The sequence below is a fragment of the Cucurbita pepo genome, chromosome 5 (genome assembly GCF_057944985.1).
Source record: "Cucurbita pepo subsp. pepo isolate OVF chromosome 5, ASM5794498v1, whole genome shotgun sequence".
Taxonomy (NCBI): Eukaryota; Viridiplantae; Streptophyta; class Magnoliopsida; order Cucurbitales; family Cucurbitaceae; genus Cucurbita; species Cucurbita pepo.
In genome coordinates, this window is record NC_141802.1 from 3,862,960 (window position 1) to 3,885,138 (window position 22,179).

General features: G+C 37.2%; 3 protein-coding genes across 5 annotated transcripts; 2 read left to right on the forward strand and 1 right to left on the reverse strand.

The window, feature by feature from the left end:
* Positions 1 to 1,090: 1,090 nt before the first annotated feature.
* Positions 1,091 to 10,703, reverse strand: LOC111795345 (uncharacterized). The gene is made up of 15 exons (XM_023677701.2): positions 10,460 to 10,703; positions 10,221 to 10,304; positions 9,022 to 9,095; positions 8,842 to 8,875; positions 8,634 to 8,692; positions 7,620 to 7,734; positions 7,452 to 7,489; positions 6,299 to 6,396; positions 6,170 to 6,225; positions 5,823 to 6,072; positions 5,583 to 5,698; positions 4,266 to 4,322; positions 3,355 to 3,420; positions 3,133 to 3,207; positions 1,091 to 1,423 (listed from the first exon to the last, which is right to left on the reverse strand). Exons 1-15 carry the CDS (start codon positions 10,622 to 10,624, stop codon positions 1,361 to 1,363), a joined length of 1,350 nt encoding a protein of 449 aa, XP_023533469.2. The 5' UTR covers positions 10,625 to 10,703; the 3' UTR covers positions 1,091 to 1,360.
* A 2,240-nt stretch (positions 10,704 to 12,943) lies between these two features.
* LOC111795346 (protein CDI) lies at positions 12,944 to 14,981 on the forward strand. Its single transcript, XM_023677702.2, has 2 exons — positions 12,944 to 13,165; positions 13,810 to 14,981. The coding sequence occupies exon 2, from the start codon at positions 13,861 to 13,863 to the stop codon at positions 14,620 to 14,622; it is 762 nt and encodes a 253-aa protein (XP_023533470.1). The 5' UTR covers positions 12,944 to 13,165; positions 13,810 to 13,860; the 3' UTR covers positions 14,623 to 14,981.
* Positions 14,982 to 16,366: 1,385 nt separating this feature from the next.
* LOC111795347 (uncharacterized) lies at positions 16,367 to 22,127 on the forward strand. 3 transcript variants are annotated; one of them, XM_087124285.1, is made up of 5 exons: positions 16,382 to 16,526; positions 17,431 to 17,604; positions 19,367 to 19,593; positions 19,668 to 19,769; positions 21,114 to 22,127. In XM_087124285.1, exons 2-5 carry the CDS (start codon positions 17,540 to 17,542, stop codon positions 21,851 to 21,853), a joined length of 1,134 nt encoding a protein of 377 aa, XP_086980411.1. In that variant the 5' UTR covers positions 16,382 to 16,526; positions 17,431 to 17,539; the 3' UTR covers positions 21,854 to 22,127. The 3 variants fall into 3 exon arrangements, with proteins under 3 accessions (XP_023533473.1, XP_086980411.1, XP_023533472.1); XM_023677705.2 differs by lacking the exon at positions 17,431 to 17,604 and having other exon boundaries at positions 16,367 to 16,526; positions 19,365 to 19,593; XM_023677704.2 differs by lacking the exons at positions 16,382 to 16,526; positions 17,431 to 17,604 and adding an exon at positions 16,552 to 17,379 and having other exon boundaries at positions 19,365 to 19,593.
* The last annotated feature ends 52 nt before the right edge of the window (positions 22,128 to 22,179 follow it).

The window sequence follows — 22,179 nt, forward strand, 5'->3', positions numbered from 1 at the left end:
GTCTCACAGTTTAAAACGCGTTCATTCTTCTTTTCTAATCAATGTAGGATCTCAAAATCCACGAGAGCCCAGCATCCTCATTGACACACTGCCCCGTGTTTGGTTTTAATACTGTTTGTAACAGCCCACCGCTAGTAGACATTATCTGTTTTGGCCCGTTACGGATCCCTGTCAGCCTCAGTTGTAAAATGCATTCATTCCCCTCTCCAACCAACGTGTGACCTCTAATCCACCACGGCCTCAGTGTCACAATCGCACTTTTAATGGCAGAGGACTTGCGATTGTGCGGCACTCACTTTCCAACGACAAGTGAGCTAAGTTAATTCGTTCTTGCGTCGCCTACGGCTAAGCGACGTATGCTCGAGCCTTTGGCCTCGATCTTAAGAGAAGGTTTTAGAAAGCGAGGGCAGAGAGAGATTTTCGAAAAAGAGATTTTTGAAAAAGACGTTATATAAGCAAGCAAGAGAGAAATAACAACGGCTTACAGTATATAACCTTGGGTAGGGAGAAATTGACAACTAGTCGTATCCACCTATAGTACATTCTGAGGCATTTCATGTCTGACAAGCCTAGACATGATATTTCTGAAACGTCATACTTCCTAGAAATACAAAAGTAAAACACGACATAAAGGGTTGGGCTTGTCATGGGCATGCGGCCATGGACAACATACCTTGGACGAGCATGACCGTGACACTCAGCATCCTCGCTGGCACACTACCATGTGTCTACTTTTGATATCATCTATAACAGCCCATCGTTCACAGATATTGTCTGCTTTGACCCGTTACGTATCGTCATCAACCTCACAGTTTTAAAACAAGTCTACCAAGGAAATGTTTCCACACTCTAATAAAGAATGTTTCGTTTCTCTCTCCAACCAACGTGTGATTTCGCAAAACCAAACCAATCAATTAGAATTGATCATAGTGAGGTTTTAGCTAGCCAGGTGAGACTAGTCAAGGATACGACTCAATTTTACATCATGTATCATTATTCGTCATATTTTCCTCCGTCGTGCTGCCTCACTTATTAGGCATATGAATACCAACGTTGGTTTACAAAATCGGCTCGAACTCCATAACACAAATTCTCAAATAAACAACTTCATTTAAAATAAACATAGGAAACATAAAAGACATGGACAACATGAGCTATGAGACTTTATGTCTCATAATTAATGTTTTCTAGCTGCAATCATAAACTGAATGTAATGTTCACTAAAAATTGAAATTTGTTTAAAAGAAAAAAATAGTTCCCGGCAACAGCACAAAAAGCTCTTGATGATGCAGGCTGCTGTTTGTGAAGTAAAAAGGTGAAGAAAGATAAGCTGGAACATGAACAAATTTTTTGTTCTTAATTAGTGTTCAATGGACTGTCTTGCATTTCCATTTGATACAGGTGATATGCCTTGTTCAATGCACTGCCCACAAAACAAACAACCAAATCTTCAAAATGATATCAGATATAGTCAATGATACTCATACAACAGAGAAGAACATCCTGGCATGGTCGTTGCAATGAAGGATTGAAAACATAGATCCTATGGAATCTATTAACACAGTCCTTACATGATTACATATTATCGTTATGTTATAGGCCAAAGGATTTTTCTTTTGTGAGATCCCATGTCGGTTGGAGAGGGAAACGAAATATTCCTTATGAGGGTGTGAAAACCTCTCTCTAACAGACGCGTTTTAAGACCGTGAAGCTGACAGCGATATGTAATGGGCTAAAGCGGACAATATTTGCTGGTGGTGTGGTTGGGCGGCTACAAATGGTATTGGAGCTAGATACCGGGCGGTGTGCCAACGAGGACGCTGGCCCCCGAGGGGGTGGATTGTGAGATCCCACTTCAGTTGGAGAGGGGAATGAAACATTTCTTATAAGAATATGGAAACCTCTCTCTAACAGACGCGTTTTAAAACCATGAAGCTGATGACGATACGTAATAGGCTAAAACAGACAAATATCCATTGGAGGTGTGTTTGGGCTATTACAAATGGTATTAGAGCCAGACAGCGGGCGGTGTGCTAGCAAGGACGCTGGGTCCCTAAGGGGGGTGGATTGTGAGATCCTACATTGGTTGGAGAGGGGAATGAAACATTCCTTATAAGGGTGTGGAAACCTCTCCCTAATAGATGCGTTTTGAAATCGTGAAACTGACAGCGATATGTAACGGGCTAAGGCGGACAATATTTGCTAGCGGTGTGGTTGAGCTGTTACAAATGGTATTAGAGCTAGACACCGGGCGGTGTGCCAGCAAGGACGCTGGCCCCTGAGGGGGTGGATTGTGAGATCCCACATCGGCTGGAGAGGGGAACGAAACATTTCTTATAAGGATATGGAAACTTCTCCCCGACAGACGCGTTTTAAAACCATGAAATGGATGACGATACGTAACGGGATAAAACAGACAATATTTGTTGGAGGTATGTTTGGGCTGTTACAAAATGGTATTAGAGCCAGACATCGAGTGGTGTGCTAGCGAGGACGTTGGTCCCTAAGTGGGGTGGATTGTGAGATCCCACATCGGTTGGAGAGAAAAATGAAACATTTCTTATAAGGGTGTGGAAACCTCTCCCTAACAGACACTTTTTAAAACCGTGAAGCTGACGGTTAAAGCGAACAATATTTGCTAGCAGTGCGCTTGGGCTGTTACAAATGGTATAAGAGCCAGACACCGGGCAGTGTGCCAACGAGCACACTAGATCCCAAGGGGGTGGATTATGAGATCCTACATAAGTTAAAGAGAGGAATGAAACATTCCTTATAAGGGAGTGAAAACTTCTCCCTAACAGACGTGTTTTAAAACCGTGAAGCTAACGGCAATACGTAAAGAGCTAAAATGGACAAATATCTGCTAGCAGTGTGCTTAGGCTGTTACATATTCTGACCTATCCTCATAGTTTAAGAAACGTCCAAGCACGCAGGGATAGTAAATATATCTAATAGCTAAACTTAGTATGATGGAGAACTCGAATAGCTTTCAGGTTTATCAGAGGACAAATAAAATCTCACATTGGCTAGATAAGAGAAAAGAAAGCGCACGAGAGTGTACTAGAAGACGACACGAACACGAAAAAGATAAACAACTGTAGGCCGGTTTTGAAAAAAAAAAACTAAGGTTACCTGCAGAATATATCCATGCAGCCAATCGAGTGTTTGTGGAAATGTTGTTGCTGATATGTTAACAACTATCAAGCCCTGTGGCAAATAATTTAAGGAGAATATAAACAAATGATATATGCTAAACTTGATCACACACTATCAGCTCAGCCCACTAATTCCTAATAAGAATTGCATTAATCTATCCACGAACAGGAACAACAATTGTTCAGCCGAGGAACAAACCTGTGATTTGAATGAGCAAAGATATCCCTGAATGGTTTTTAAGTTAGCTATAAGCTTATCTTTATCCTGAAACAAAGAAAGTATTAGACATGGAATTAAATAATAAAGCAAATGATACAGAGCTCACATGAAAATAGGAGTCCTTTTAATGGGCCTTTTACCATGTAAAAGCCCAAGCCCGCTAGTAGATATTGTTTGTTTTGGCTCGTTACGTATCGCTGTCAGCCTCACGGTTTTAAAACGCGTTTGCTAGGGAGAGGTTTCTACAATCTTATAAGGAATGTTTTGTTCCCCTCTCCAACCAATGTGAGATCTCACAATCCATCCCCCTTGGGAGCCCACATCCTCGTTGGCACACTACCTAGTGTCTAGCTCTTGATACCATTTGTAACAGCCCAAGCCCACCGCTAGTAGATATTGTCCGCTTTGGTTTGTAATATATCACCGTTTTATAACGCGTCTTCTAAGGAGAGGTTTCCACACCCTTATAAGGAATGTTTTGTTCCCCTCTCCAACCAATGTGGGATCTCACAATCCACCCTCCTTGGGTCCCAACGTCCTCGTTGGCACACTGCTCGGTGTTTAGCTCTGATACAATTTGTAACACCTCAAGCTCACCACTAGCAGATATTGGCCGCTTTGGCTCGTTACGTATCGCCGTCAGCCTCACGGTTTTAAAACACGTTTGCTAGGGAGAGGTTTCCACACCCTTAAAAGCATGATTCGTTCCCCTCTCCAACTAACGTGAGATCTCACAATCCACCCTCTTGGAGGCCCAACGTCCTCATTGGCACACTGCCCAGTGTAGCTCTGATACCATTTGTAAAAACATACAATTGTTAATCAGAAAGGGCCCCCCTACAATTTTATGTTCCCGATTGGTGCGTTGAATATTTGAGGAGTTTATATACCTGGAGAGGATATTTGTCGTTAAACGTTCGAGGGGAGATCCATTCCTCTAGTAATGCCTGAACAAGACGAGAGTACTAATTACAACAAAAACTTACAAGACGTTATAAACAAGACTAAAACAAAGATCGAAAACGTGAGAAAATTCATATAACGAAAACTTATGATATAGAGAAACAACAGTCGGATAACAGGGCTTGATGTTTTTTGTTTGTCCATCGTTTTGCCAAACATCTCGAATTTCGTACTTCGATTTTTGTGGGACGCCCTTTCCATGGTGTGAAGAAGACTATATGACTTGCTATAAACAAGGTTTTTTTATGGTCTCTCTCTCTCAAGAAAAGTTTTAAAAAATACTTTTTGTCCCGAAAGTTTTATGTAAGTTTGCAATAATTTAGTTCCCGTACTCTAGAATTTATAACAATTTAATTCTTACCGTGAAAAGTTCACCAAATCAGCAATTCTAGAAAGAACCCATCAATCCCTTATCCAATGGGTGTCGCATGGATCCTAAAAGTGGATGGGTCATCCGTGGCGCCTATGCACCAACTCTTCGATCGTTAGCTTTAAAGCTATTTGTGCAACTCGTAAGAGAAATTGGAGCACAAGCAAAACAAGACGATGTCGCAATGTCTAGAAGATCTACTTGTAACAGCCCAAGCCCACTGCTAGATATTATCCGCTTTGGCCCATTACGTATTGCCATCAGTCTTACAGTTTTAAAACGCGTGTGCTAGGGAGAGGTTTCCACACCCTTAAAAGGAATGTTTCGTTTTCCTCTACAATCGATGTGAGATCTCACAATCCACCCCTCTTGGGGTCCCAGCATCCTCGCTGGCACACTACTCGATGTCTAGCTCTGATACCATTTGTAACAGCCCAAACTCACCGCTAGCAAATATTATCCGCTTTAGCCCATTATGTATCCCCATAAGCCTCACGGTTTTAAAACGCGTCTGCTAGGGAGAGGTTTTCACACCCTTATAAGGAATGCTTCGTTCCCATCTCCAACTGATGTGGGATCTCACACTAGTAGTCCATAATAATCCTTGCTCTTGGTCAAGAGCTCTAGTATATTCAAAGGAGCGAGACTAAGCCATAGATGTATTGCTAGAGATTCATTTGATTCTTTTGAGAAAGTTGGAATACTCAAAGTAGGTAAGCATTAATTTTTTGTAGGCATTAAAAGTATTTGCTTTCTACTCTCTAGTTTTTCTTAATGAATGACCAAAGCTATGTCAAGCCCGTCCCATGCTATGTTCGAGTCTAGGCTTCTTTCGTTGTTCGTAAATAAACAAATAAACATAAACAAAACGAACCTTGTGATCAAATTCAGCCATTTTAAAGACTATGGGTATGATTATTGGCTCAGCACCAGACTTATCTTTCCTGACCGAACCAGATCGATCCGTCTCCCCTTTATTCTGAGTTTCATCTGAATAACACCATAAAATGCAAAATATTATACATGAACACTTAGGTTAGCATTCTTCAATTCTATGAGGAGGCCAAACAAAATATTGAACACAATAAGCGCAAAATTCAGAGTTCAAACCAACCTATAACTCGAGCGCTATTTCCTGCCATATCTACAGCTTCTAGAGAATCCAGCCCTTCGTTCTCTTGGTTGGTGTGCTCGGACTCTTTCGTAGGAGAACACGTACTGCAGGTGCCACTCTTCGTTTGCTTTGCACTTTCATTATCTGATGTCGTTGATAAAGGATTCGTTTCGGTATCTTTTGCTGACATATTAGCTAGTGTCTTACTTTCATCATCCATCAAATATATGCTGGGATCCAAATGTATTCCCTAAAATTTTAAGCAAAGCCATTAATTTTTTTCTGAAATGAAACAAGACTTAGTGTTTCATTGAAATCTGAAAAGTTATGATTTGAACTAAATTCACCTCGATTATTACAGGCTTTCCATCTTTCATAGCTTTCTTCAAATCACCGGCCAAACCTATACAGAAAATATCGAGTAACAGAAGCCATCACCCGATAGCGAAAAACTCTACAATGAAGGGATGACGAACCTTTACGAACGATTCTGCATTCTCTACAGAATTCGGTAATTAACTCCTCTGAAGAGCTAAAATCTCGTGCCCATACAGGAGTTGATGTCAGTGGTGCGCTAAAATATTTAAAGGAAGAGAATAAGCGTTTCGATGAGGTTCGAGGAACACAGAAGGCGGGAATGTAGTCAAAAAATGAATGCACGTGCAGACTGCTAATATCGAAGTAATTAAATAAACGAGAGGATTTGGTTTCTTGTTACATCCCCTCCCTAGGCAGGATATTAACAATCTGACAGAAATGATGCTAAAATAAAAGAGAAGATGAATTATGGTTCTTGTTACCAGCACCCCCCCCCCCCCCCCCCCCCGGGTAACTCTCTTGTTTACTCTTTTAGAGCGTTTAGACAGATTTTGCTTTTGGGTGAATTTGAGATCCTGCTTTGATTAAGTGATAGTAAAAAATGGATTACAATTATGTAGCGTTTTATTTTTAACTGGTATAACAAGTCAAGCCCACCGCTAGCAGATATTGTCCTCTTTGAGCTTTCCTTTCTGGGTTTCCCCTCAAGGTTTTAAAACACGTCTGCTAGAAAGAGGTTTTCACACCCTTGTAAAGGGTGTTTCGTTCTTCTCCCCAACCGATGTGGGATCTTACAATCCACCTCCCTTCAGGGCCCAGCATCCTTGCTGGCACACCGCCTCGTGTCCACCCCCTTTCAGGGCTCACTCTCCTCGTTGACACATTGTTTGGTGTCAGGCTCTGATACCATTTGTAACAGCCTAAGCCCACGGCTAACAGATATTGTCCTCTTTGGGCTTTTCCTTCTGGGTTTCTCCTAAAGGTTTTAAAACGCGTCTGCTAAGGAGAGGTTTTCACACTCTTATAAAGGGCGTTTCATTCTTCTCCCTAACCGATGTGGGATCTTACAGATGGAATATCAAGAAACTAATGCTCAAATGATACAAACTTCACAAGGGAGCGAAAAAACACCCAAAAAAGAAAGACGACCTAGAACACCAACAAAAAGTGACGATTTGAGAGAAAACCCTAAGCAGAAAGACTTACTCTTAAAGAAGGATAATCGATTATCGTATCTATACTAAACAGCTTTAACCCATAATATAACAATATTTGTTTTATATGAAGGATAAAAATAAATTAATGACATACTCTGTTGATGTGCGTAGTAATTCATATACCATATCTGTCTGCAGAAATAAAAGATTGTTAGCAGTAGGCAGTCATACAAAGAGTTAGCACATAACTATAGAACAGGGAGAGATTTAAATATATATATATGTGTGTGTGTGTGTGTGTGTGTGTGTGTGTGTGCAGGACCTGTAAAACATTTGGCAGGTTAAGTCTCTGTGCAAGTTGGGTGGCTATGGTTGACTTCCCAACACAGGCAGTTCCACATACAAGAATCACCAATGGGACCCTTTGATGGTGAAATCTAGAAAAGATAGCATAGAGCTTAGCAACATATGTGAGTAGCATGCAATACCATGGTGGATTGCACCATATTCTATTGGAAAGACAATACGAGAGAGGTTAAATGCATTAGGTTCATTGTTCGACCTGAAGGAGAAGTTAAATGCAGAATACCTTTAAGACGAGTACGTAGAACAAAAGTCCTAGTCACTTCTTCAAGACCAAAATAAACTTGAATGTTTCTAAGACATGAAAATTTTAAGCTATGCACAAGTATTGAAAAATGAGTTCAATGCATAAAGCAATAGACAAAGGTCATAACAAGACTCAATTCATTGAAACTCTCATACTTAAGTTGTGTTTACAATGGTGCTTAAGAGGGCTATATATGCAATGGGGGCTCTCGAAAAGGAAAAGAAATCCTTAATTCCTGACATGGAGGTTTTGAAAAGTTTTATCCATGGATGACTGTTTGAGCGGAATTGCACAGAATCCATTTTGACCATGGAAGCAGGTCGCTATTAACTAGGCACCATACTAGAAAATGAATGGCCAATTGTGGCTTGATTTTCATCGCTCTAATCTATGTGAGTTGGGTGTTTTTATGATCACATCAAAAGCTATGGATTTCCAACTTTATTTAGTTATTTTGTCCCTCACGATCCAAGGTTCACGCCCACAAGTTGCACGCCCACCCCCACATCAGACTAACATTAGTAGAAGAAAGACGAAACTCTTGATAGAGTGCTTGTCATCGTATGATCTCGAGATCGATAAAACATAATATTACATTTTCATCAACATCAACTGAAAGTGAGAACCCTTTGTAAAAGTTACAGAGAATACAGAGAGACAATAAAAGGGAAGCACACATTATGCATATATTTATAAGTCTCTGCGAAAGAAAAGAAATGTACGAACCTAGTCATCATCTTATACCGATTTATGTACTCTTCCCCATAACCACGCAACTCCATGAGCTGCATATAGTGTCCTAGAAGAAAGTTAGCTATAGCTACACATTACAACATAATGAAAAGGGATTGTAATTCATCAGCATTGTATTTTTCAGCAACATGATCAAAGTAGTATCGGTATAGAACCAAAACGTTCAACTGAGATCATATACCTTGAAAATATTAGCTTCCAAATCAGATTGTGAGCTACAATAGTATTAAAAAAAAAAGAGTCAATAGTGTTTTAAAAAAATAATTAGAGAGAGAGAGAGAGATGAAGGTAATATTCATTCTCCTTGGAACAGGAAGTGCAGAAAATGACAAAGAGGGGAGAAGATAAGAATATGTCTCACACATCTAAAAGGCTATTATCTACAAGCAGCTTCTTGAGCTCCAATGCAATTTTGATAGCAAGATGATTTGGAATCTGAAATTAGAAGAGTTAGAATTAGCATACGAATGAGAATTCAAACAAACCTGTGTTTACAAATACATCGTTTTCTTCCCTAGCAGAGAATAGATTGAATATAATGTTGTAAGAGCCCAAGCCCACCGCTAGCAGATATGGTCCTCTTCTGACTTTCTTTTTCGAGATTCCTCTCAAGGTTTTAAAATGCGTCTACTAGAGAGAGGTTTCCACACTCTTATAAGAAATGTTTCGTTTCTCTCTCCAACCAATGTGGGATCTCACAATCCACCCCCTTGGGGCTAGCGTTCTCGCTAGCACACCGCCTAGTGTCTGGCTCTAATACCATTTGTAACAGCCCAAGCCCACCGCTAACAAATATTGTCCGCTTTGGCCCGTTACGTATCGTCGTCGGTCTCACGGTTTTAAAACGTGTCTACTATGGAGAAGGTCTAGCCCTACTTCAACCAGTGTCTCGCATTGTTCGGTGACTGGCTTTGATACCATTTGTAACAGCTCAAGCTCACCGCTAACAGATATTGTCATCTTTGAGCTTTCCCTTCCGGGCTTTCCCTCGAGGTTTTAATACACGTCTACTAGAGAGAGGTTTCCACACCCTTATAAGAATTGTTTCGTTCCTCTCTCCAACCAATGTTTGATCTCACAATCCATCCCCTTGGGGAGCGTTCTCGCTAGCACACCGCCTAGTGTCTAGCTCTTATACCATTTGTAAGTGCTCAAGCCCACCACTAACATATATTATCCGTTTTGGTCCGTTACGTATCGTCGTCAGCCTCACGATTTTAAAACGTGTCAACTATGGAGAAGGTCTGGCCCTACTCCAACCAATGTCTCGCACCGCCCAGTGACTAGCTCTAATACCATTTGTAACAGCCAAAGCTCACTGCTAGCAGATATTACCCTCTTTGGGCTTCCCCTTCTAGGCTTCTCCTTAATGTTCTAAAACACGTTTACTAGAGAGAGATTTCCACACCTTTATAAAGAATGTTTCGTTCCCCTCTCAAACCAATGTGGGATCTCAAAATGTAAAGCAAATACATCAATAAATCAAAAGGGTTGTTGACAAGCACGGCACCAACAAAGGCTCTTAGGCTAAAACTCTTTAAAAATTGAATGCACTTATACCTTGGTCACTGTCAACATCCTGCTGAGCAAAAACCGCGACAAGACATAATAGTGATCTGCGTTATCTCCCAACCACACCTTCACCTGCCAGAAATTATAGAACGAAGCAGAATTCCGAAGCAAATTCCAAACAAGAAATCAGAAGGGAACATCAAATCATCCAAAATTGATCCAATTCTTACATTCGCATCAATCCATTCCGGAAATAAGCAAATAATTGAATGGAAAACAAAATTTACCTTAACAAAATCGTACTTGGAGGAGCTGTTACGAGAGGGCAATCTGGCAACCGGATAAGTGTGCCAATCTTTGAGATTACCATTGGAATGAGAAGAGTTACCGGCGTCGGCGATTGTTTCGTCGCCGATGCCGGTTCCGGTGGTGTTGATCTCGGGGTTTGGCATTGATACCGAGACAGCCCTCCCCTTGTCCTTTACTTTCCTCGCTTCCTTTTCCGGCTGTGTTAGCTTTCTATTTCAGTCTCCTCTCCTCAAACCTCGGAATATTTATACCACTCTCCTCCTCAGTGCCACGTGGCAAGACGCCTACGTAAACATATATTTTTTTTTTTTTTTTTTTAAACCGAATGGATCCAGAAATGACTAAAAATTGAATTTGATTCAAATTGACTTCACCAAAATTTAAAATATAAATAAATAAACACTATTTATTAAGAATTTAACCCGACAATAATTTGTACGTTTTTATTATTAAATTTATAACAAATAAACAATTATATACTAATATTTGAAGATTAAATTTTTACACTTTTAATAGTTGGAAGACGAATTACTATAACCTGAAGTTTAAAAATTAATCGTTATTTCAGTGAAGTATAGGGATAAAAGCGTCTTTTACCCTTTTTTTTTTTTTTTTAATCCTAAAACAATTCTTTTCTAGAAAAAAAATAAATGAATTAAATAGAAACCAAACAAACAAATTTGAATAGAGACGGTTAATCCTTAATTTCAAGAACACACTTAAATTTTCAAAAATATTATTTAAAATTTAAAAAAATTAATTTTTTTCTTTGAAAATAGTCTATAAAATATCGATATTTTTTTTTGTTTATATTATTGACGATATAAATTTTTAAAACTTTTTAATGAAAGTAAATAATGTTAATCTGGAAACGAACATTAAGAAAATTTTCTAAAATTTTTGAAGCACGGTTCAAAGTTTAATGATATTTTTTAAATAAAGTAGTGATGTTTTCTATTCAAAACTAATCGTATTGATATGGAAATTACTATAAGGGGAGTAAAATTCGGATTATCTCGTTCATAGAATATTTCGGGGTAAGAATATTTGTTTGAGTTACGAATTACTCCACAAGCAAAATCGATCATGTCTAGCTTTAATGATTATTCTTGATCAAATATTTTAAGGCAAGAATACTTATTTGAGATTCGAATCACTCCAAGCAAGATTGATTATGTCGAGCTTAAATGATTCTACATGCAACCTAAACTACATATAATTACAAATAAACTTCGTCATTATACAAATGCTCCTTTTACTATATTTTCCAAATTTACTTAATACAATATATATATGGCTTTACATGACCTCAAAATGAAACTATCAAATACATTCGAAGAGTTGTAACATTCATAGAGTTGTAACATTCATACTTTATGACCATAATTAAACCATGATGTAAATGTAACCTAAAGTAAATAAAAAGTTTTAAAATATATTAATCAAATACAATAACTTTAAATTACTCTAAATATAATCCAACCAAAATTTATAACAGTGAAATTTCATTCTTCTTTATGGCATAAATTGAATTTTTTTTTTTTTTTTTTGATAATTTCAATGTGCATCTTCATTGAAATATGTTGTATGATTGATGTCGGGTTCATATCACGTATTTTTTAAAATTTTAAATAAGATAAAATACAAAATTTATAGATATTTTTATTAATTTAATTGAATAATAATTTAGTAAATTGAGAAAAAGAAAAACATGTGCCCCTGCCCCTGGTTAGTTACGCTCCTGGTTTCCCATTAGTATTACACCCTAAATAATAATTATTATTATATTAAAAAAACAGATATTTTACTTTAAAAGTATAAATAAATTAATGATGAATTTTATAAAATAATATTTAGGAGAGAGAAGTGCCCATTGTTTCCATACCAACCACAGAAAAAAAAAAAAAAACCCAAAAATTTTGTTTGACCCACCGACAAAGACAACTGTACTATAGCATTTTGATAGCAGCAGACTTACGATTGTGCGACACTCATTTCTTAGCAACAAATGAGTTAAATTCATTCGTTCTTGCGTCGACTACGACCAAACGACGTATGCTCGAGCCTTTAGCCTTGATTCAAGAAGAAAGTTTTAGAAAACGGGAGCGGAAAATTTTGAAACCAAGATTTGAGAAATTGAAATATAAAAAAAGAAAAAGAAAAAGAAAAAAAAAAAATATATATATATATATATATAGATTAATATACATTTTTTTATTTTTTTAAAAATGATATAAGTTATTTGTTAATTTACATATTTTTAATAAAATTGGTATATTTTTTAAAAAATATATCCAGCCAATAACATTTTATTAATAACTTATTTGAATTTTCAAAAAATCTAAGCCTTCCGTATTTTCACCGACAACATCTTTGCTTTGCTATTTTTTAAAAAATTAATCTAAAATATTTAAATTTTTTTTTCCTTTTTTAAAATAAAAAGTGGGGAGTGAACACGTGCTCCTTGCTGGACCCTCTATATCATCTCCCCCGAATTCCCCGACGTCCATCGCCCAAGGAGCGTACCCGCGAAGTTCTCTCCCTCGCAGACGATTTAGAGCGCTCTCTCTACATTTCTTGAACCAAGATCTTCTTCTCAAATCTACAAATACCAGAAACAAACCTGATTCAAAATTGACTGTTTTCTTCTTCCTCTTCCAAGATCTACATTTGCCTGTTTCTTGGTACACTTCTATCCTTTCTTTTTCTCTTTGATTTCCGCAATTCAATCAGATCTGATGCATTTTCTTTGTGTTTCTTACTTGTATTAGATTTTTTTCGTGTTCGTCTTCTTGAATCACTTGTTACGATTTGGATCTTACGAGGCTGTGATATATCTTTGCTGTGATATATCTTTGCTTTTGTTTCTTTATTGATTTGGATCTTACGACTTTGGAAATGTGTCGGTCGTTTTGTGTTCTTTCTAATTTGAAATCTTTAACATTGTGGGATTATTTTCCATTTCCCTGTTGGATCTCTCTGTTTCTTTTGTTTTGCACCCTTGAAGATAACCGTTTCTCTGGCGGTGGTTTGTTTTTTTTCGTGTTGGAAATGTATATGATCTATGGTATTTGAGGTCTTCTTATAAATTATCAAACCACCATCCGGAAAGTGTTGTGTTAGAATCCTGCAACGTTGTTGATTTTGAAATGATTTTGTGAATTGGAAATTTGGGTCTAGTGATGGTGATTTGATACTTTATGGAATTTTAATGTTTGTGGCCTTCAATGGATTCTGTGTTTAAGGACATTGTTTACGTTTATTGTTGATTCTCTATAGCATTTTATTATTTGGTAGCTAAAATTTGGTTGAATTACTGCAATTTTAGCATTGGAGATTGTTGAATCTGAAGATTTAGTGCCAAAACCATCTGCTTCCAATGGGTTCTTGTAACGGAGAGACTCATTCTGCTGTTGAAGGGTTGGAGCAACCATTTAGGATCTTTGTGGGCTATGATGTTAGTGAAGATCTTGCTTATGAGGTCTGTCGCCATTCCATCTTGAAACGATCTTCAATCCCTGTTGAGATCATTCCAATCAAGCAGGCAGATCTGAGAAAGAATGGTGCGTATTGGCGTGAGAGAGGACAATTGGAAAGCACAGAGTTCTCGTTTTCCCGGTTTTTAACTCCGTATTTGGCAAATTACAAAGGATGGGCAATGTTTGTGGACTGTGATTTTCTGTATCTAGCTGATATTAAGGAACTGAGGGACTTGATTGACAATAAATATGCAATTATGTGTGTCCACCATGATTACGCACCAAAAGAAACTACAAAAATGGATGGTGCAGTTCAAACTGTGTACCCAAGGAAGAACTGGTCTTCAATGGTTTTGTACAACTGTGGCCATCCAAAGAACAAGGTCTTGACACCTGAGGCTGTCAACACCCAAACTGGTGCTTTTCTTCATAGGTTTCAATGGCTCGAGGATGATGAAATTGGGTCAATCCCTTTTGTTTGGAACTTTCTCGAGGGCCATAACAAGAGTGTGGAGGGTGATTTGAGCACTCTCCCTAAAGCAATCCATTACACTCGCGGTGGGCCGTGGTTCGAAGCTTGGAAGAATTGTGAATTTGCAGATCTCTGGCTGAAAGAAATGGAGGAGTATCAGAAGGAGGCTAAGAAGAAATCTGAAGAATAGATGAGATAATAAGCAGCACCGCATGAAAGTAAGTTCTGCTTGATGTTTAGTGGTGGCATTTGAAATTCTTTGAACTTTTGGCTTAATATTCTTTAGATTAGATTTTATGTTGGAATGTCTGATTGTGTATGGAGTTCTTATACAATATTCTATATAATTACGTCTGATACTTATGCCTAACTCAGGTGATCAGACATTAGTAGTGTATTTTCTTAAGCATTCCCCAAGTTATAGGCTGGAATCTCCTTCCCCATTTATTATATAGTATTTATTATGTAAAATTGTATAAGAAACAAACTATGTGATGAATGTAAAATTTTAGCTTGCAATTCCAATACCCAAAATTTATTATTTGAGAACCCATTTTGTTTATTTGTTTGAGACTTTCATTCCTGTCCTATATCCATATCCACCTAGTAGATATTGTCTTCTTTGGGCGGCTTCCCCTCAAGACTTTAGAAGTCGTCTATGAGGGGATCTACCTAACAGATATTATCGTTTTTGAGCTTCCCCTCAAGACTTTAAAAGTCGTCTACGAGTGGATCCACCTAGCAGATATTGTTTTCTTTGGGTTTCCCTTCAAGACTTTAAAAGTCGTCTACGAGGGGATCCACCTTGCAGATATTGTCTTCTTTGGGCTTTCCCTCGAGACTTTAAAAGTCGTCTACTAGGAGAAGGTATTGTCCTTTTTTTGGCTTCTCCTCAAGGCTTTAAAATGCGTCCGAAGGTTTCCACACTCTTATAAAGGGTGATTTGTTCTCCTTCCCAACCAATGTGGAACATCACACTTTTTGCTCAATTCCACAATTTTGTAAGTACAATGGTTTTGATTTTGAATTATATTCCTCGAAATAACTTTGTCATACTACATGTCAGTCATCGTGGAGTTGTTCAGTCGAACAATGATTATTTTGTCACATGGTGTATGAATAAGTAAAATGACATAACTCGATTGAGTTTAGAAGCTGATGCAGCTACTTAAATTTTTCGATTCTAATCATTAACGTTGATTAAGCTTAAAATTTCTTCGTGCAGTTACCTACTTCGATTAAGGAAGGTCGACAAAGATGAGGGAAGCCAAATTATCTTTTGTAAAAACAAACATAGGGTTGCACGCAAGGCATCATTCTCAACTTGTTAAAAGAGTTTCACTTTTTCTACTCTGGGCAATCCTCCATTTAATACTTTTTTTCTTTTTACATAAAAAAAATAATGAAATAACATATTAAAGTATTACAGATGAATTTGAAAAGGAAAAGCCTAATTTAGATTAAATATTATAAAAAAAAAACAGATAATAAAATAATTGCAAGTAGAGAAATCAATTTACCATCTGTGATTATCACTAATCAGTATATAGACATACAAGTGATTTAGTAGGACAATTTTATTAATTGTGATTTTAAAAAATAATTAAGCTTTTAATGATAAAAAGCAGTTAATTAATATTTATGTTAGTCATTCCATTAAATGAAATATTTGTTTAAAAATGTAAATATTTTTAAAAGAAAAAAAGCTATTAGATTGTATTATTTTTGACGAAAAAGAAAAAAGAAAAAAGAAAAAAGAAAAAAGAGAGAAAATCCCGAAAGAAGGACCGGAAAATTCCCAGAGAAGGGTTGGGGGGAACCGCTGAATGGCTGACGTGGAGCTTTAAATAAATAATATATATATATATATATATTAAATTTAAATAATATAATTCCTCCTTTTATTTATTTATTTATTTAGTTATTTCTATCTGTAATAAATATTGGAATTTACGAACCACTTTTAGTTTCTCCCTCTCTCTTCGCTGTCTCTCTCTCCGGGTTTCTGGTTTCACGCTTTACCAGAAATGGACTTCGTAGAAGATAGAGGTTCTGAATCAGAAATCTGAAGCATCGATTGATTAAATGAGTCAGGTTTTTCTCTCTCTTTGTTTGTTCTTCGAATTATTTTTTCTGATTTTTGCCGTTGCTGCCTGTTCTTTTCTTTTTTCCGCTCTTCGATCGTGTGAGCTAATGTATTGCTGTGGTATTTTTGTCTACAAAATGTGTCGCGTTTTGATTTTTATTACACTGGAACCTATTTCTTTCGTTTCTGGAGATTTCATTTGCCTTATGGAGTTTCTGGTGACTGTTTCGGTTTTATACGATTGAAGTTTTCGATGTTTTTGTGGAACAGCTTGATTCTAGCTTTTATCTTAAAATACTGAGCTGTTCCAATATTTAGATGTATCTGACGGTAACGCGATGTACTATTGCTTATGTGAATTGTGACTGATAACGCTGAAATTCTACAAAAACAGACGTGTTAAAATTTATCATGAATTTAGATTGTAGTTAGACATCTGATCGAATGGCACGTTTGGTGGTGCTGATGTAAATGAATACCAGTTAATCGTGCGCAATATAAACTCCAACTGTTGTTATATGCGGGAAATAACATCGTAGATGAAGAATAGACGAGTGTTTTAAAAGGTGTAGGCATCGAATGCCATCTTTGTAAAGAGTTTGCTACATCATACCCTGAAAATATCATGTATGACATACTAGAAAACATCTCATGCTTCATTGTGGAAATTCTATCATACTATCTTCATGAACTACTTTGTGTGCGTGCTGACCAATATTTCTAGATAGAATGACTGAGAATTTTGATTGGACGAGCTAATGATGTTGCATAGCTGTAGTTGTTCAAGTGTTACTGTATTATCTGTGGCAAGGAGAAGATAGTGATGTTATGCACTTGTGCTATAGTATTATCTGTGCCAAGGTGATCAATCTTTTACTGAATACTTTAATATTCTCTCGTCATTTGCAACAGTTGCATTAGTCTATACATGGAAGCATGTTGACGATACAACTCAATACATGAAAATTCTTGAGAAAAAATAGGACATTCAAATTCCTTCTTGGTCTTAACAACAATCTTGATGAAGTTTGAGGACGAATCATGGGAACCAAGCCGTTGCCAACTCTCCGTGAAGCCTTCTCTAAAGTAAGGCGAACAGAAAGTAGGAAAGTGTAACGATAAGAAAATTTGAACCAATCTCTACACTTTTGGAAGCTTATGCACTTGCTCCCTGTAGTTTTAACCATAGTACAAGGTGACAATAAGCAGAAACAAAAGAAGACCTTTGTGTGAAAATTCCAAAAAGGTGATTAATATAAAAGACACATGCTCAAAGATCCATGGGAAGCCTGATGATTGGAAACCTAAGCATAGCAATGATCATGATGGTAGGGCCTATATGGCTAATGTAGCTTGTGATAATTCTGTTAATTCAGAGTCAGCACCATTTAGGAAAGAACAAATAGATGCAACAAATGGATGACTGGTTGCACAGAAAGTTATGCCTACTTCTTTGATAGCTAGTAAAGAAGGGATACAACCTTGGATTTTAGGCTCCGGAGCATCAGGTCATATGACAGAGAATGCATCTCTGTTTCAAAACTATCAAGCTAACAACTCCAAACTCCTTTTTGAAAATTGTAGGTGTGTAATACTCTGAAGTGGTTGGAATAAGTTCAATTAGAGGTACTCAAAATTTATATTTTAACTTCGTATCACATGTGCCAGACTTAGGTTGTAATTAATTTTCAATAAATAAATTAACAGGTGATTTTAAATGTGTGACTAGTTAGGAGAAAAGTTGTGCAATATGAGATTGAAGCTCTTAAGAAAAATGGCACGTGGATAGTGGTAGGTCTACCTAGTGGAAAATGAATTGTTGGGTGTAAGTGGATCTTTACAGTCGAGCATAAGACTGATGGAACGGTTGAGAGATCGAAGGACAGACTAATTGCTAGAGGATTTACTCAGTCTTATGGGATTGACTTCCAATATCAAATTAATTAGGCGTTCCTGATTTTTTTAATTCATATTTTGATGTTTAATGTTGTTTATAATTACTTAGGTTTGTGTGTATTTCTCCAGACTACAAGCAACACCAGTTCATTAAATCCCAACCCCTATAGATTAAAAAATGAACTCTCTTCAAGGATAGTTACAAATTCCAGTAATATTTGTAGGTTTGCATATATTGCTTATGTATATAGACATAAATATTAAAACTGAAGAGTTGTTAGTTCATTTTATCTAGTATTGAACTTTCTTCAATATTATCAAACACTTTTTTTGTTGTAACAAGTTTCGTTGACTTCGGTGACATTTCTCTAGATTTAAGTTGGAGATAAGACAATGAATGGGCTTCTCTTTCGAACCTTATCATTAACATTTGGCAAGACAATTTTTCAATTTCACTATTGATAACATTTCCCCAGATTTATGTCTCCATCTACTTTTCCATCAACACTTTGCAAAGTGAATCTTCTACAATTCCATCAATATCAATATTCTACTCTTTGATTACAATTAGAAGCTCATTACTGTCTGCTGCATTATCAGTGATATTAGGCAAGACAATTTTCCAATTTCACTCTTGATAACATTTCTCTAGATTTAAGTCGCCACCTACTTTTTCAACAACATTTTTGCAAAGTGAATCTTCTACATTTCCACCAATATCAATATTCTACTCTTTGTTACAATTAGATGCTCATTGCTGTCTTCTGTTACCTGTTTTTGCACTCATAAAATATTATTCTTCGTGTCACCAATGTTCATCGAATTTGAAACCATGGGTTTTCACTTTGAAAGCAACAAAATTCATACTATTTTTTATGCATTTTACATGATCAACCTTGATGGCAATCAAATTATTTTTTAATCTTTTTCTGATATATATCTCATTATAGAGCTTGAATCATCTGGGAACATCTTCCACGCTTCTAGATCCTAAAATGACTCCAAGAACAAGTCGAGGTCCTAGAGCTCAGAAGTCTAGAATTTCTTCCAACGAAGGCCCAAATTGGGTTCTGATTGCTGGGGGTGCATTATTGAGCACCCTATCAGTTCGCCTAGGTTACAAGCTGAAACAAGTGTTTGACACAAGGCAGCTGAAGGATAGTGGCAGTTCTTTAACAGGTCTTGTTATTTATGAATGATTGAAGAAAAATGCCTGGTTGAAGCTTATTAACTCTGAGTTATTTACTGCTCAGGAAATGTGAAATCTTCTGACAGAAGAAAGGCTGCTGGGTGTCGTTGCTCGAATGTATATTCATTTACACGAGGTGATGAATGTTGTTTCAACTGTATGCCAGGTTGGTTTTTGTAATCTTTCATTTAGAACGGAAAAAAGATAGATAACTTTGTAAACACGGTGTTCAGTTAGCTGCTGAGCTAATGAGATTTTTTTGTGTTTGCATTTTTGTGTTTTCCATCTCATGTAGTATGGCTTCTACTAATATGTTTCTTGGATCTTCTGCTGTCAACATGATGTGCATGTTTCTATTTTTTTGTCAATTTGAAGACTCGCACTTGGAATATTTTGATTTCTCTAGGTCCCAACAATAGACATCTTCAACAGTATCAAAAGATCTTGTTTCTTGTTTTTTTTTCTTTTTAAAAAAGAATATCAAAATTTTGGTTTTTTGTCTCTTTAGGTGCTTTTCTTCTTTTATGAAAATAGAGATTGAGGCTGACCTATTCCATGGGAGTTTAATAGCTTTAGTGCAGAAAATAGTTGTTTTGTATTAGACAAGTCAGGGCCTATCTGGTATGTGATTTGGATTTTGTTTTTATTTGCTTATTTATTTCCCTTTTTTTAGATTGGCAAAATAAATAAATTTAAGAAATAGCTGTTTGGTGGGCACAATTTTTGAAAACTCTATCTGGATTTGATAACTTAGAAGAGCTTTATTTTCAAAACAGGTTTGAGGTGTTTTCAAAATTTGAAAGCTGAATACCTCGAAACCATCTTTTTTTAGAGTGGGGGTTTCCTTCTAGCCATAGCATGCAGGAGAGAGGAGGGTTCTTCTCCATGAGTCATCTGGAAGGGGTTTCCCTCTTGCCATATCATATCTCGAGATTGGGGGGAAGGTTGTTGTGGACTGTGCTATGATGCTAACCTTTGTCATGGCCTTGCATCGTTTTGGAAATCATGCTGCAGCAATGGCTACATTAGGATCCCACTGGACCTTCATGGAGGTTGTTTCCGTGCTGGCATGGTGACCAGGCCCTGTTTGGATTTCTTTGTTCTTTCCATGTTCGCTGCACTTAGTGTTGGCATTTCATCTTGCATAGTCTGTCTTTGGGATTGTGGGGCTAAATTTTTCCCCTTTCAATTCTCCTCGTAATTTCCCCTTTTAATTCCACACCAACTACTTTTAAATAAATAGGAAGTTTGGGCTCCATCCTTATGAGTTGCCCTCAAACGAGAAATGAGGTCTCAAAAGGCACTCTCATAAATTGTTGGAAAGATATCACAATGTTTTATTGTTTTTATCTAACTATTGCCTTAATGAGTGAGATTCAATAGATGAAGATTCTCATTTTGGCTGATTCAACTTGTGACCTTTAAGTTGGTAGTTGAATAATTTATGCAGCTTTTGGCTCTATTTTACTATTGTTTCTGTTCCAATGACGGCGTTGTGTTGGATATGCAGGGACGCAGTGTACAACGGATGTAAAGTGTCCACCTACTGACCAAATGGTGGTTGATTCTGAAAGCGCTCTTCCTTTGGTTATGGTTCCTGCTTCTGAATTCAACAAGGAGAACGGTGTAATTTGGGCATCATCTCCTGACCCGCTCGAGTTGCCTGCAAAGCAATTCCACCACTCAAACTGCTCAGACTCACCTTGTGTTTCAGAGTCTGGTTCTGATATCTTCAGCAAGCGTGAAGTGATTCATAAGTTGAGGCACCAGTTGAAAAGGAGGGATGATATGATACTGGAAATGCAAGATCAAATTGTTCACTTGCAAAATTCTCTTAACGCTCAGGTAGCCCATTCCTCCCATTTACAGTCACAGCTTGATGCTTCAAACCAAGACTTGTTTGATTCAGAAAGAGAGATTCAGAGGCTTAGAAAAGTAATTGCAGATCACTGTTTAGGGCAAGCAAGCCCCAAAGATAAGTCACCTTCCGCGGTAAGAAGTTGGCCAAATGAGACGAGAAACGGTCACGTAAATGGCTATATGGATGTCAATTGCAATTTTGAGCTAACTGAGAAAGTAAGAGATGGGGAGAAGATTGAGATGTTGAAAAAGGAGGTGGGGGACTTGAAGGAGTTGATAGAAGGAAAAGAATATTTATTACAAAGCTACAAGGAGCAGAAAACAGAACTGTCTTTGAAGATCAAGGAATTGCAACAGAGATTAGACTCTCAACTCCCCAATATTTTGTAGGATAATTCTAGATTTTGTGCATTCTTTGCATGTCCCATTTTCAAAGTATGATCTCAATTCTTATTGAGCACCATCTTCTCTCTCCTCTCATCTTCAGTTTCGGTTTCAGTTTTTGGTTGGTTAGTTAGTATAGGGTTTTAGATGTTTGGTGCATTGTGTTCTTCATTGGGGTGCAATTTTAAGTAAGCCATGAGTGATATATTTGGGGTTGAAAAGACGAAGCTCTAGATGTAGTTGGCCACTTGCTCTTTTTGAGGAATGTTTGTTTTATTGATTGGTTTTCTCATTTTCAAAAATCCTCCCAAGTTTGTTATGGGAATGGGAGT